The sequence below is a fragment of the Gymnoscopelus braueri genome (assembly GCF_963280865.1).
Source record: "Gymnoscopelus braueri genome assembly, chromosome: 7".
In the NCBI taxonomy this organism is placed as follows: Eukaryota; Metazoa; Chordata; class Actinopteri; order Myctophiformes; family Myctophidae; genus Gymnoscopelus; species Gymnoscopelus braueri.
Genome location: NC_137608.1, coordinates 28,973,706 through 28,990,076, shown reverse-complemented (window position 1 = coordinate 28,990,076; position 16,371 = coordinate 28,973,706). Strand labels below are relative to the sequence as shown.

The 16,371-nt window shown below is 42.7% G+C and overlaps 1 protein-coding gene across 1 annotated transcript in view; it reads left to right on the top strand.

Annotated features, from left to right (window-relative positions):
- LOC308088979 (netrin receptor UNC5C-like) overlaps positions 1 to 16,371 on the top strand; it is a gene marked incomplete at its 5' end in the record, with an annotated part of 146,180 nt that overhangs the window by 97,051 nt on the left and 32,758 nt on the right. The window contains 2 exon segments of the mRNA XM_080433560.1: positions 721 to 885; positions 6,241 to 6,297. Coding sequence (XP_080289686.1) covers positions 721 to 885; positions 6,241 to 6,297 — 222 coding nt within the window.

The window sequence follows — 16,371 nt, the reverse complement described above, 5'->3', positions numbered from 1 at the left end:
TAAATGATTGACAGGAACCAAATGCTCCCTTATGTGTCTGTAACTCTGAGAGTGTACAAATGTACTCAGAGTTATAAGGGTTTGTGGTCTATATGCATGTCAAACCGGGGGTCCTTCCAATTAAAATGTTTGAGAACCACTACTCTACTCTATTGTTGTGGTTTAGTACTTCAGGCTTCACTCGATTGTGATGATCGTTTCTCAATAGCTATATCAATCTGTACTTGCCCGGATGTGAACTTGATCCACCCACCTTATCGAGGATAGATTGGGAGGTGTCTTGGACAGCCAAATATCCCAGAATGCATTTCGCCCCAACCAGCAGCCATGGCGGAGGAGATAAATACTTTTAAATACTACTGCAGTTGTGTCACAAAACACAGAGAGTTTAGTTGTTCTACCGCCAAATCTGCGGTCGATTTATCAAGACAGAACCTACTTGAAAATTTGCTCCGACATTTTCGGAGACACGAGGTCCTGCTGTTTTGACTGAAACACACAGCTCATTAGAGAGGCGAGCTGCACTGGGTGATCACGCAGTCATCCCATCCTGGAGAAAACTGATTTCAGACATCCCCCCATTGCGTATACTTGGTATTGAGAAATGGTGTGTCCAGCACTCTGCTTCTTTTTACTTTGTTCACGTATTCGTTTTTTAATTATACTTTTGAAGTTTACAAACGTTTCACTTCAAATGCCTCTCTCTCCCTCTGCGTGTAGTGGATGGTGAGTGGACAGACTGGAGTAAGTGGTCAGCATGTGGGACGGAGTGCACCCAGTGGAGGAGGAGAGAGTGCAACAACCCTGCTCCTAAGAACGGAGGGAAGGACTGTGACGGCCTGGTACTCCTGTCTCAGAACTGCACCGACGGACTCTGCATGCAAAGTGAGTTCAGCAGGACTGGCCCCACCCTCTCTTTCAGGGCCATAGCACACGACATCTTCAATGTTTGAAGCCATCCGACATGGACGACTCAAGTGTGAAGAGTTGGTATGGCGGGGTTACTGGGGTTGTGAATTTTAGCCACATAAACCATAGACTTCCTTAGACCGAGGTGCCCCAGGGGTCTATAAATGGTCCTCTCCTTTTCTTTTATCTACACCACATCTTCGCCTAAAATACCGGATCTACAAGCTCATAATGTGACGTGTCGTGAGCTTGTAGATTAGCTATTTTTCGCCGAATGTTCACCTATTTTCACCAAATGCCATGACCAGAATAGGGATGCTATGGTTTATGTGGTTGATAAATAGCTCCAGTGGCGCTATGGGAGATGCATAGTAAAGAAATACAAGTGTTCACTTGTAAATGGAACAGGGATTTGGGTTATCGAAGAAAACGGAGTTGACGTTGACGTATTGTTGTACAGAATTCATTCCCATTTATATCCTGTAACTTCAAAGCTGCTGCCCACGTTTCATGCCCCCCCGGACGAGCCGTTTCACTTTTCCTTCTTTTTCAAGTCCTGCACACTTTCAATTCTACTCTTGCTCTGATTCTTCCGCCTATTCCTCTCCTTCTCCACACTATCATGCTCCTGCATAATGTCCTCCTGCCTCCTGCGTTCTATCCTTGCTCCTATTTGCATTGTGGCGCTCCTCGTCCCCATCGCTCTCACATGCACTCACCCTTTCTGCCTCCTCCTTCCCCTACAGTACCTGTATTCCTCTTTTGTCACCTCCTGGGTGTTTCTTTTTTTAGTCCTCTCTCTCTCTCTACTTTAGAATCACACTCCTGTACTTTCAACACAACAATAGGCAGATGGCGAATGATTTATTATGTTATTTTTTCTTTTAAATGTCACCGTGAATTAACTGCTTTTGTGCACCGCCACCAGCCCGAGTCAGAAGCACTTATCTGATGGGAGCTTTGCGTTGGGAGATAATGACAAATAATGAGCTGGCATAATTGGCCAAAAAAAGTCTCCCCAAGTATTTAGTGATTTATTTTTGACACCAACGAGAGAGGCAGTAGCAATCTTGCGGCCGCGAGGAGAATGCAGTCCCGAGTCATAAATGTGGTAATTGTGGGTTTTTCCAAGAGCGAGACAACTTTTATGTGTTGACTTGTAGGGAAAAGAACGTGTTGTGCTCAGCGTAATCGAGAGAGTTTTACAGAAAGCAGTGGCGAGAGGGAGTGTGTGAGTGTTTGTTTGTGCGTGTGAGTATTTGTTTGTGTGTGTGTGTGTGTGTGTGTGTGTGTGTGTGTGTGTGTGTGTGTGTGTGTGTGTGTGTGTGTGTGTGTGTGTGTGTGTGTGTGTGTCTGTGCGTGCGTGCGTGCGTGCGTGCGTGCGTGCGTGCGTGCGTGCGTGCGTGCGTGCGTGCGTGCGTGCGTGCGTGCGTGCGTGCGTGCGTGCGTGCGTGCGTGCGTGCGTGCGTGCGTGCGTGTGTGTGTGTGTGCGTGTGCGCGCGAGCGTGCGTGCGTTGGGCGGGTAACCGGGTGAGTAAGTTGGGAAGACAGATCATATAATTGATCTTTTACATACATACACTCACATAGATGTTTACTGTAATTGTGTCATCAATCCTAATTAGGCTTTGCTCATAAACAACATGGCAGCTACGGAGACATGTTCCTTGAAGAAGAAAATATATTTTCAAGACTGGTGTCCCCTGCTGTCATGTTTGTAAGATACCTGATGAATAAAGACAACCTTTGTTCATTTATCCAGGGGATAAACTGTCAGAATAGCCTACTTCTGACAATGAAATTAGCCTAGTGTAATTATGTAATCTAATAAATGATAGTATAGTACAGTATAATAGCCTTTAATATGTTATCCATGTTACCTTGCCTTTATGTGAAATATTGACATGCCAAAATGATATGTATTTGTCCGCGGACCCCCATATCAAAATATGTTGTTCCAGGGACTGTTCCAGAAGCAAAGATTTGAGTTACAAATGTTCGCTTAAAAATATATATATATTCAAAGGTTTGCACAAATGTTCACGTCTTGTCAAAAATAGCAGATCTACAAGCTCGTAGCGCGGCACTCGGTGCCACGCTATGAGCTTGTATATCTGCTATTTTTGAATGGCCAAAGTATAAAAGGATTTTATTTTTGTGATGCTATATTAACGCATTTTGCTGGGGACCCCCTGGAACCCCCCCCAAGGACACCCTGGGGGTCCCCGGACCCCACTTTGAGAACCAACGCACTAAAGCATATAGTGTATCTTATGGTGCATCAGGAGAGGATTCCCTGAGGCCTGTGAGACAGAGCCATAGGATCTAGGAATCAAACCCAGAGAGCTATAGATTTAGGCTCATTTCCCCTGATTGATTTCCTGTCTCTGAAACGGAACGCACAGTCTTGGTTTTTATGTCTGCAGTAATGTTTCAACGGTTTCCTGTAGCAGGAATCTATGACCATAATGTATGCGGTTTGCGTGTATGTGTGCGTGTGTGTGCGCGTGCGTGTGCGTGTGTGTGTGTGTGTGTGGCTGTGTGCGTGTGCGTCCTTCCTTGTGTCAGATGTCCCCCGAAGCAATGCAGCTACATGTCATAGCAACATGGATCCAGTGGCAGTATGAAATAATAATCATCCAATGCATATTTCTCTCAAGCTTCAACTCATGTTGAGCCTGTATAGATGCGCTTGTAGATTCGCTATTTTCTGTGCGCGACACGATTGCGCAACCCAAGCATATAACTCAGGCTCTAGCATTAATGAAGCGGCCTAAATCATTTATGTGTACGTGTCGTTTGAATAAAAGTTTTCAATTTATTCGACGCTTAAAAGATTTGACTTACTTTTCACATCATGGGATGAGTGGTGAAAATAATGAGCTGCTATCCACTTCTTAGACACTAAACTTCGTTGAATGGGGTCACCCAGGGGTCTATACTTGGTCCCCTCCTTTTTTTCCCACACCAAATCTTTTCGCCCATTACGACACACAGAAAAGGGATGCTAGGGTTCATGTGGTTAAGTTGGGTCAAACCGTGTGTGCGCCAGTCTGTCCCACTAACCTCAGTTCCTTAGCAGTACTTTAGTTCCTCAACACAGCTTCAATGATGAGAAGTGGAAGTGAGAAAATAAAAGGGGGGCTTTGCCAAGGCTTTTGGAAAAGGCTGCTCAAAAAGCACTTCCCTGCTCTCTCTCTCTCCCCCTCTCTCTCTCTCTCTCTCTCTCTCTCTCTCTCTCTCTCTCTCTCTCTCTCTCTCTCCGTCTCGCTCTCACAACCTGCCTCCATTTTTCTCTCTGCCATTCTCTCTCTCTCTCTCTCTCTCTCTCTCTCTCTCTCTCTCTCTCTCTCTCTGTCCGTCAATCCCCTTTCTGGTCAAACACTCTTTATCTGACTCGGTCGCTGCCTAAAGCCCCCCCCCCCCCCCCCGCCCGCCCCCCCTCTCTCTCTGAAGTTGTCCTATTAGAACCTGAGTGCTGAAAATCCATTTGACCTCACTCTCACCCCATTTTGAGTGTCCCCAGTATGTGTGTGTGTGTGTGTGTGTGTGTGTGTGTGTGTGTGTGTATTTGTCAGAGTAAAAAGTCAAAGTCATGTGTTCGATTTATATACTGTATATATATATATTTTTCTTTTCCCTCTATCACTCAGCCTGTTTACATTTTACTGACATATCGATCGATCCCAAGCAGCCTCGCTTAAGGATTTACTTTGTCATCCCACACAACGTGGCATTTCACTCAGTAACTATTATGATTGGTGTGTGTGTGTGTGTGTGTGTGTGTGTGTGTGTGTGTGTGTGTGTGTGTGTGTGTGTGTGTGTGTGTGTGTGTGTGTGTGTGTGTGTGCGCGTGTGCGTGCGTGCGTGCGTGCGCGTGTGTGCGCGTGTCAATCGTCTTCAACTCTGCCCGTTTTCCACAAAATGCCACAAATCGTCCAATTACCATGAAACATTGCATGCACACTCCCAGTAGGCCGAGGAAGAACCAACACCCCAAACTTTTCAAATTGGCCTCATGGTGGCGCTATAATAGCTTGCTTCACATTGGGCATAGGTGCCCTGGATTTTCTGTGGAAAAGGGATTATGTTTTCGCTCCTGTCCATCCATCCGTGTGTGTGTCTGTGAACAGCTAATCTCTGGCACCGTTGGACTGATCGGCGTGAAACTTTGCAGGCACCGCCATTTCTTCAAAACACACATTTAGCTAGAACTCCTACAGCTTTTGTCCAAAACTAACAGGAATCAGAAACAGAATCATCTTTATTGTCACATTTGTCAATTTTGTTTTTGTGCAAGCTCCATCGTTTTTTGTTGTTTCCAGAAAGAGAAAAAAAAGAAGGGGGGGAATAAAGTTAGACATACAGTAAGGTGCATGAGCATAGCAGCTGGTATATACTCTACATGATATAGTCATTAAGGTGCAAGAAGAATATCAGCGCGTTGTACATGAGATTAAGGGGTAACATTCGGTACACATTATCCCTTAAGTCACAAGATCAATCAGTATTTCTCATATTCCAAAACACTTTTTCAATTGTCTACAACTTTTCTAGTTAATTTTTTAATTTTCTTTCAGTGTCTCCTCCTACCTCTCACTCACTCATTTTGTTTCTTTTTCTGTGAGTTTGTTCATTCACATCTTTCTGTCCATTTTCCGTTGCTTGTCTGCTTGTTATAAGATAATTTGTGTCATTACTGTCATAAGTATGTTTGTATTATGAATGATTTGTGTTCTGGATGACACATTGCCCGCTACCATCTATTTTTTATTTTTTTCAATAATTTTGATTTAAATTGAAGCAAACAGTAAAAGAATTAACAAACAAACAAACAAAAAACACCTTTGCACTTCACAGTTATGTGTGTTTGGGTTTGTATGCCTGCACACGTGTGGGTTTGTACGTTACCCCACTTAACCTTGTTCCTGCACCCTGTAGCATTCAGTAAGTCTCACCAGGTTTGTGTTGCCTTTATCAATTATACACCAACGCTTCAATTATACATCAGAACATCCGCAGACCATCCCTGTTGTAGACCCACAGTCTGCTCCTGAACATCAGCATTCATGCCTGTGTTGTAGACCCACAACCTGCCCCTGCTAAGACCACTCAACATAAGACCACTCAACATAAGACCACTAAATTCTATAATGAAAGCTTCAGATAGTTGTTTACCCTTTTGTTATTGGTGCCTTGGTTGTTTGTGTTTTGTTTGAGATTCATTTCATTTTGTGTTCATCATTCTCTCTCCTCCATCCATCTCTCTTTCACAATATCTCTTTCTCTCTCTCTCTCTCTCTCTTTCTCTCTCTTTCTCTCACTTCCAAGGTTCTTTGTTTCAGATGTCCACTGAGGCAAAAGAAAAGAGTGATGTGGGATATACATGTGAGTTGATATTTTATGTTTTACCACCTTTTCACGTTCTTTTCTTCTCCTCCCACTCATGTCATTTCTGTTTTGTTGTCGTTTTCTTCTTGGACTTGGAGTCTTATGGCGTTTCGTTGTTCATGACTTCTGGTCTTGTTTTTTTGCACTACAGAACAAACACCAGGCTCTATCTATTAGTATTATTTTCGGTTAGACACGGGATGTCATGGGAGGTCAATTGTCTGGATCTCACAGACAGTGTGTTTGAGGCACAAGTAGTTGTTTTTATGGTTTAACTCTTCTGTGTGTCATTTTTAGACTTTGTTGGGCTATTCAAAAATAGCAGATCTACAAGCTCATATCGCGGCACCGAGTAGATCTGCTATTTTTGAAAAATCATGAAAAGTTGTGCAAATATTTGATTTCTTTTTTTTGGCAGACATTTGTAACTCAAATCTTTGCTTCTGGGGGTTCCTGGAACTAAATATTTTACAAATGTTTGCTTTAAAAAAATATATAATAAGATTTTGACACGAATTTTCACGATTTTTCAAAAATAGCAGATCTACAAGCTCATAGCGCGGCACTCGTTGCCGCGCTATGAGCTTGTAGATCTGCTATTTTTGAATAGCCAAAGAAATATAAAAATGACACAGATTCTTTCCCGGTCTCAATGGGTTAATGAGTCAGTAGTCTCGCGTCGCCAGACAAGTATTCCACAATCTCAGAATGCTATATACTGTAGAGTCTAGAACTACACCTCCCGAACATGGAAGCTGGCATCTGGCATTTGCTGGCATCCGTTCACGAAAATAGATTTTAAAATATCCATTTCTGCTAAGCAGCAAGCTATATATGCTTAGATGATTTTTGATTTATATTAGGATAAATTTGCACGACTGTAAAGACGGAAGTGGGGAGGAGACTTCACATCCGCTTTATCGCTTGCTCATGAACGGAGCTTCCGTGCTCCATACTGTATGACCGGAAGCAATTGAAAATTGCGGGAGGCAACAGTCTGGCCACGCGAGACGAATGAGTCAGTAACAATATACCATGTAAAGTAGGATGTCTAGATCATGGAACTAACCATGAGCATCTAGAATCCTGGCTATTTATGACTTATATTAATGAACAAAATACAAACTAAGTTCATTCACACTATCAACGCTGCATCGAACATAGCACTGTTTTTATTCCATATTTCTAGGCTGGATTACAGTATCTTGCATTATTACAACCACGTACCCATCGGAAGCTTATGATGCTCACAAACAAACACAGAATGTACACAAACAGGGGACAGCGCACAAGTTCAGGATTAACATAACAAAAAATGGGTAACTCTTTTTTTCCTGGGTTTGAACAGGGTTGCAGGTGCATGAGCAGGTGAATTAATTGGGAAGAATGTGCATCATTACCGGGTGGTAAAAACTAGTGACTTTGGAGAGGAGCTGGGAAAGGATGGCTCACCATCACCTGAATAAGGCAAAGGGTAGACTGACAGGTGCCTGGTGGTGAAAACCCTTAATCATTAGCAGGGGGAATAAAAAATGCCTTCCTTGCTATCCTGGCCCTGCTACATTTGCATCCACCTCTCTCTCCCTCCCTCCCTCCCCCAATGCCCCACTCCATCCGCAATTGAAGCTATAATCCGGGACTTATTTTAATGAATAAAACATTTGATGGTAGTGTATGTATATACAATATATAACTAGCCCATCTGCAGTGGTTGGAGGTGGTCTCCATACTCTTCCATTGAAAAATGTGGACTCTCAGGGACTTTCTGTTGTTGCACTCCTCCTCAAAGCTGTCCTTGTGCATTATCCCATTAAGACCAGAAGCCGATTCTACAAAATGTCTTCTAAATCCCAACAGTATTCTGAAAAAAACATATGTTTCTATATCAGTGGTGCTCAAACTTTTTCATGTCAAGGACCCCCAAAATGATATGTATTTGACCGCCGACCCCCATCTCAAAATATTGTGTTCCAGGGACCCCCCAGAAGCAAAGATTTGAGTTAAAAATGTTCGCTTTAAACAATATATATTCAAAGATTTGCACACATTTTCACGATTTTTCAAAAATAGCAGATCTACAAGCTCGTAGCGCGGCACTCGGTGCCGCGCTACGAGCTTGTATATCTGCTATTTTTGAATAGCCAAAGTGTAAAATAACGCTTTTTTAGCTCAAATGAAAAAGTGACACAGACACGTTCCCATTCTCATTTCTCCCATTGCGATAAGCGTCTCTCTCCATTTATCTTCAGAGGTGTCAGTGGGAGTCTATGATGCCTGCCCCGTAAATGGTTTTAAATGCAGCTGTTCTATTTCTTTAACCCTTTCTTTCTCTCCTGGAAGTACAAATCACGTGAACTTGTATGAGACAAACTACTTTTGTGTAAACCAGTTATGTTGAAATGTAATCTGAATCTGAAGGTGACACAACCCTGCTACTCGACACGTTTGGCTGTAGCTTGGTGGGTAGATATAAGCCGTCTCCGGTGTGTGGTATTCAGAAGGTTACTGGTTCGCCTCCTGGCCCGGGGCAGTGTCCCTGAGCAAAGACACCCCTAACTGCTCCACCCAAGGCCTCCTCATAACGATCTGAGCAGCCATCACATATTTAAAGCTGGAAAATAACTTTCCCCTGCGGGACTAATAAGGTAATCAAAACAGTAGAATTTTTATTGTTTAAGCAAAGGCCAATACAACATTTAAATATAATATAATTATTCTCATTTGGCTGAAAAATAAAAGCACTTTTACCCTACATTTGCATTCACACTTACTATCCATAAAACCTTTAAAGGTTTAATGACATTCACTTTTACACCACATTCAAAGTCTTTGTCCTGGTCCTTCAAAAGTGTACAAAAAGTTTTAAGTGAAAATTCCATTCCAGTGATCCATGGCAGGTGTTTTTCTCTCACATTTCTAAAGCCTTTTCAACTGCAATGAAAAAAGAAATCTTTGCCTGCGGGTGTCGCTGGTGAGGGATTTTGCCTGTCAATCATCGCCTCTGCTCCGCCCCCCCCAAAGGAAAGGATAGGGGAGGGGAGGGGCGAGGAGGAGAGTGGGCGGGATTAATTGACTGTGACCTCACTGTCGAAGGGCCAAGCTCAGATTACTTTTCAGCCTAAGTATTCAGAAAACCCCAGACCACAGAAAATCCACTGAATGTTCTAAGTTCAGATTTTTTGGGTGTAATTGAGGTCATAAAACCCCAAATAAAACATTTAAAATAAAAAAAGTGAAAATGAATGTCATGATACCTTTAACACAATTCTTGATCAAGCTCTGGCTGTTTCAGTTTTGTATCTGCGTTGCACGAAAAAAGACAGCAAGGAAAGCAGGCACACATACTGTATGCCTGAGTTATTTGCAATGTGCTGTGAGCCTTGTTTATCTTAACATTTTGGGTGCATGACACCGGCTTGCAACCAAGAATAAACTAGAAAGGCGGCGGGCGCTCCGCGGAGGTTGGATTGCCTACCCAGGGCTGTGTAAGTCATGGGCTGCAGGCGTCAGGACCCGAGGAAGCAAGCGGGAGGAAATAGCATTTCCCTGACATGTGGTTCAACTTTTTGCTTTGTGGTGGTGGCCACTATATGGGCAGAAGTCAATACGCTTTTTGAAGGTATGCTCTATTCACCTGTTTCTTGGCTGTGTGTTTTCCACTTCCTGTCGGATTTCATTGGATATCATTAGTCATCTGACCGGTTTCATTGGATTTCATTGGATCAAAAGACAGGAAGTGGAACACAGTGAAAAGCCTAGGAAACAGGTGGATAGAAGCCCCATAAGCAGGGGACATCAATGTGTCCGTACATGAACAAATGTGTCAGTTGCAGACTTATCCATGTCTGTGGAAAAAAGTTGATAATAAATAAATACCACTGGTGTACAAAGTATTTTTGGGAATTATTTTAAATAAAAAAATCGTACTTTTACGACACTACATTAACATTGGACACCTCGTTACTCAAGTACAATCTGTATATAAATCAATATAATTCACTCATCATCATGATATTGGATTATCCAGAGTTTTCAAATTCACGTTTGAGAGCAACTGACACAAGGGACAGCGAGTGCATTTTCCGGCAGCGGCTGCTGCCGAGGCAGCTCCGCGGAGCTGCCGGCGGCGCGAGCTTTGGGAGTGTGCTGCGTTTGTGTAACGCAGTCCCCACCAATATTATTTACGATTCTGTGCCTATCGGTACATAACTCGGACGGCGCTTAGTCGAATAGCAGACCATCGGCCGGTCGTCGCGGGCACTCGCGCCTGGAGGCGCTCGGGCGCGACTCCTTGGCCTCAAGGTCTGCTGATTCGGCGCGCCTCTGTCATGGTCCAAAACTATACTTTATCGGCGGAAAAAATAAGTTGACTGCCGCTCCTCCACCGGCAGTTCCGCTGCTGCCGCTCCTCCACCGGCAGTTTCCGCGGCAGTTCCGCTGCTCAGCCGCTCCACCGCCGGCAGTCACTGCCGGGAGCTGCCGCTCCTCCACCGGCAGTTACCGCGGAAGTTCCGCGGCTGTTGCCGCTGCCGGAGAATGCACTCGCTCCTTCTGACTGACACTCTCAACAAGACAAGTTGCCATGGTGACCATTGTTGTGTACTAGAGACAACAATGGACATATTATGTCCATTATGGTTACTTACTAGTTAGTGCCTGTTTTATACTGCATTTATGCATTTTGATGTTCGATAGGATAAATTATGTGCCAATCCTTTATATTGCACAGGCTGCAGTCGTGTGTTCTGCCAGGGTCCCTGACACAGAAGTGTCTTTGTAAGAAGAGTAGTTGAAGCAGGCTGGCAAGGGTTTTCATGTCCCTATGAATGAAAGTACCTGGCTGATAAGGCCACAAGCTTTGATGGTGAGGTTGTTCTTTCATGAACCATTTGTTGAGAGGTAGATAATTCAGCCTGGGATGCTATTGAGAGAAAAATATGACTGTGTAAAAGCCACAAGTGGATGTAGATGTAGAATTCTTTCCTTGGTCCGGGTGTGATGGACTAACTACATTCATAGCATCTATATCAGTGGTGCTCAAACTTTTTCATTGTCAAGGACCCCCAAAACAGTATAATATATTGATATTGCCGCATTTGGTTGACTCAGTTAGACAAAGTAAGAAAATCCCTCCCTTCTTCTCCTCCTGCCAGTCATCCCATCCTTTTTGAACAACTGAGCCTGCCAGGTGCCAGGACCACAGTTCATGTTGCCAGGCAAGATCAAAACAGCAGTTTGAATGAGTTTCAATTAGTGATCGTGCACTGCTCCGCCATGGACGCAGATCACACAGGAGATAGAGCCAAGATAAGCTGAGCTATCCTGTTTTAGTTCGCCATTTAATCCCCCATGGTACATTGGACCATACTGTAAAGATCCATGCTGACTGGTCCGTGCAGTGATGATTTTATAGGGGGGGCAGGGGGGAAGTTGCCCTCCCTTTTTTCGATTGATTAATTGATTAATCTATCTATTTATTGAGATCTCATACGTATTTGTCATTTGCATACAAGTGGCATTACTATAGATTGTGTATGGAATGAAAGCCTGCTACTGTAGGTACTTAGCAAGGCGTTGATGAGGTGACGTCATGGAGGGAGCTCTCTCTCTTTGATCTCTGCTCTGCCCTGCGGGAGTTAACGAGCATAGTTTTTTACCTCAGAAAATGTATCAAACTACAATAATAACTGTCTGTCTATCACCCAGACATGTGTGTGAAGGATATGACACGTCAGCAAGCTCTGACACTTACATGGAATGTTACATAAATGTATTAGTTACATTGTTTGTTTTGCTTACTTTGCAACTGTCTGCTAGTTTAATTGTTTTATTTGCTTAAGTAGGCTAGTTTGCAGATGGAGTACCGTTTTTATTCAGTGTTCATATGTTTATAGGATGAGGTATTTGCACCGTATTAGCCATACTGGTGACAGTAGATTTGTAGTGTTGTCTGTTGACAATGTGTTGATCTGTGAGCCCCAGCCCACCTGCTATTCACAGATACAGTAGAACTGCTACATTATCTGTAGCCTATGCTCGACTCAGCTCCTTTAATATGCAACTGTCTGGTATAAAGGTTTCTCAGACTGGTATTATTTCCATAGTGTACCAAGTTAACCATACCATACTTTGCACTTCCTCACAGATGGTGTTTTTTTTTAAACGGGTCGTAGCACCGTGCACCACGAAGGGTTAATCCGCCCCTGCCCATGACAAAATCTTGCCCCGCCTCCTGACAGAGGCTAAAATCGCCTATGGGTCCGTGTCCGTGTCCGTGTCCGTGTGCGTGTGCGTGTCTGTGTGCACGAGTGTGTGCGCTCGCGACGTAGAGCATAGGTGCACAATACATACTGTACACACACATTTAATCCCATACACAGGCAATATCTCTGAATCTAAAAACATGCACACATAAAAGTTAACTATGAAACACAAACGAGAATCACTCAGTGTCACAAGTCAGCGTTCCACCTGACACATTTAGAGGAAAAACATTGTTTTAAAATGTCATCTCTCACACACACACACACACACACACACGCACGCACACACACACGCACACGCACACGCACACGCACTTACACAGCATTAGCTCTGTGTATGTCAGCTGTCTGCATAGTGTCTTAATTAGAACATCAAAGATCAATACAACCAATACGGGTGTTTTGCATGCATGCGTCTGTACGTGCGTGCGTGTGTGCGTGCGTACTTGCGTCTACGTGCGTGCACTTGCGTGCGTGTGTGGGTGTGTGCGTACGTGTGCATGTGTGCGTGTGTGCGTGCTGACCTTTAGCAAACATTGTCCCTCCTACAGAGGGCTGTCAGATAGTACTTTAGAGGACATCACAGATGGGCTGTCTGAACGTCCCTCCATCTCCCACATGATTGATCATTATTCAATTGTTCCCTGTTGTGTTCATCACAGTCACATGTTTTAATCTAAATCCAATTTACCTGGGCTTGTGGCTGAGGGTTTTGGACATGGAGCCACTCATCACGTACAAGAGGGAGAGAGCGTACCACAGATGCAGCTGATTGACTTGAGGAATGGAAAGAAATGTGTGTGTGTGTGTGTGTGTGTGTGTGTGTGTGTGTGTGTGTGTGTGTGTGTGTGTGTGTGTGCAGTAGGTGGTGAGGGTGTTTCTGTGTTTATTTTGATGTACCATATATTTATTACGAAATATTTTCATGTGTATGTGTGTGCCCAAGTGCATGCCAGTGTGCGAGTGCATCTGATAGTACTGTATGTGTGCAATGGTAGGAAAACTGTGTTTCTGTGTGTGTGTGTGTGTGTGTGTGCGTCTGTGTGTGTGTGTGTGTGTGTGTGTGTGTGTGTGTGTGTGTGTGTGTGTGTGTGTGTGTGTGTGAGAGAGAGAGAGAGACAGAGAGAGAGAGAAACTGTGTGAGTGTATTTTAAATAGCTGTCATAGTTGTCAGGGTTTCTAGTTTCTCCACTCGTGTTCACTGTGTCATTCTGTCTAGAACAAGTACTCACTGTTCTGTATCAGGTCAAGAGTGCAAAGCCATTTTCAGTCCCTTTTTCCAACTTTGTCTTCTTTAATCATTTTGGAAAAGACTATCATGCAAGATTACCAGGTGGTACAAGAACATCAGACAGGCAAATACAATAGAATGAGTTGGACCAGTTCTTGTTCGAGTTTCTAGCTTTCAAAAACAAAAAGCTGACTTTCAAGCTCATTGCCTGGGATTCAAACCCGGGCCGTAAAATGACAGGGCATCAGCTGTAACCACTAGACTAACTTGACTGTCTGAGTCACAGAGGAAAGAAGTAATTACAACACAGCAGTTGATTCGGGATGAATAATAACAATAGGCCTAGTATATATACAACGTTTGTCTGTCTGTCTGTTTGTCTGTCTGTCTGTCAGCGCGCACGAGATGTACTTTGTAGATGTTACAATCTATCTTTAATAATACTAACTAGATGTGGTGTAAAGTAAGTTATTTTACTCCACTACAATTATTTGAAAACGAACTAAGCACATAGTTTGATGCCAATACTTTGTATTGGCTTTGTAGCCTAGTTTTACTCAGTAATATTTTTAACACAGGCCTTTTACTTGTAACAGAGTATTTTTATATTGTGGTAAAAAACGGGACATTCTGCAATAGATTAATATTACATATTACTTTTTAGTTACTTAAAAAAATAAAATAATTGAACAATTAAATAATCTAGATTTTGTATTATTATTATTATTATTATTATTATTATTATTATTATTAGCCCACAGATTATTTTTGGGACAGAGATGGCAGATGAGCAGGCATTTAAATTATAAGATTTAAGGATTGTGAATTACATTAATGTATCAATGTATTTACTTAAATTAATCAATTCATAAATAGACATATACCTTAATGTAATGTAATCTAGAGTAATTTCTTTCCTCTGCAAACATTTTAGCTCTCTTATGCCACCTACTGTCCACCTACTGTATTGCAGCCCAAAACACACCTCCAAGCCATAGCCACACCCCCAACCTTTCACAACCTAGGGTGAGCTGAGTCCTGGTAGGTACCTTTCAGAGACTGGAGCGTATAGGTCAGCAGGTAACCACTGTATGTAATGGCAAGATGAATAAATCAATCAAGCAGAAGAGGCAAAAGCACTTCTGAAACATACAATACATTGTGGAGTGTTAATATAAAACATGCAAAAGGTTTCAGCTTCCTTGCTTAACCACTTTAGCCCTCTAACGTTGTTGCATGCCAGTTTTGTGGGAAAATAGCCGATCTACAAGCTTCCGACATGTCACATAGTGACGTGTTGTGAGCTTGTATATCTGCTAAAGTGGTTAAAGGTAGGGTAAGTGATATGTTTTTGTTGAAATAATTGTTAAATAGCTCTATATTCTGATTACTAGTACTCATTGTTGCTATTGAGTGTTTGGTCAGTGACAGGAGTCTCCATGTCTCTCCAGCGCTTTATTAAATAGAAAATGCATTTTCAGGTCAGGATACCAATATTATCCAAACAGGATAGAGAACTCACACAGGATACAGATTAAACAAATGTGGAACTGGAACACTATAAGAGGGTACTCTATCCTGATTGGCTGGAATTGTGCAACCCCCCTGAAAATTATGTTTCTGTTTATTAAAGAGCTGGAGAAACAGGGAGACCCCTGTTACTGAACAAACACACTATAGCAATGATTACTATCAGAATAATAGTGCTTTAACCTTTCAACGTTTTTGTTTTTGTTTTATCCAAAAAATATCACTTACCCTACCTTTAATTACATTCCTATTGGACATGTGACTTTGTCTGGCTGATGGATTATGGCCATTATTGTGTGTTGTCTATTTATTGTTTTTGTGTATTGTATCAATATTTTGTGGTATTTCAGAGGTGGCGGATCGATGAAGCATTGTAGCGGCCACATCCAGTAGTGCTATTACAATATTTATTTAAGCTGTTGGCTGAGCTGGTTTTTGGTGGCAAAAAAAAAACCCAATTCTATTGAGAACAGGCAGGAGAGTAAAAAATAGGCAATATGAATCGCAAAGGACAACAACAGTGCAGGTTTTATGTAGGTTACCCACTTGTGACAAAAAACAAACAGAGAGAGAGAGGGGGGAGGTTTAAGAGCACAAATACTGTACAGATTTTTATTTCTAAAGCACAAACACACACAGACAACAGGCTGTAGCCTACTTTACTGATCCCAAAGTGTCATCACATTCCAGTGTTAAGAAATAAGCCTCTATATCAAATAATAAAGAAATATAGGAGTCGGCCCGCTCTCCTGTGTATAGCTCCTTGGTACAGAGTCCATTATGGTGGGGAAATAGTGACGTTGTTGAGCTGTGATGTAAGGAATTTGCTTTCTACTGAGGACATCACAATACTAGGATCCAATGCTTGAGCTCTATGAAAGCCTTTGGCAGAAAATGGCCATTGAATGTCTTGGTATCACAGCACTCTTTGAGTTAACCTGGTACGCATCTGTGTCACTTTCTCATTTGAGCTAAAAAGCATTATTTTACACTTTGGCTATTCAAAAATAGCAGATATACAAGCTCATAGCGCGGCACCGAGTGCCG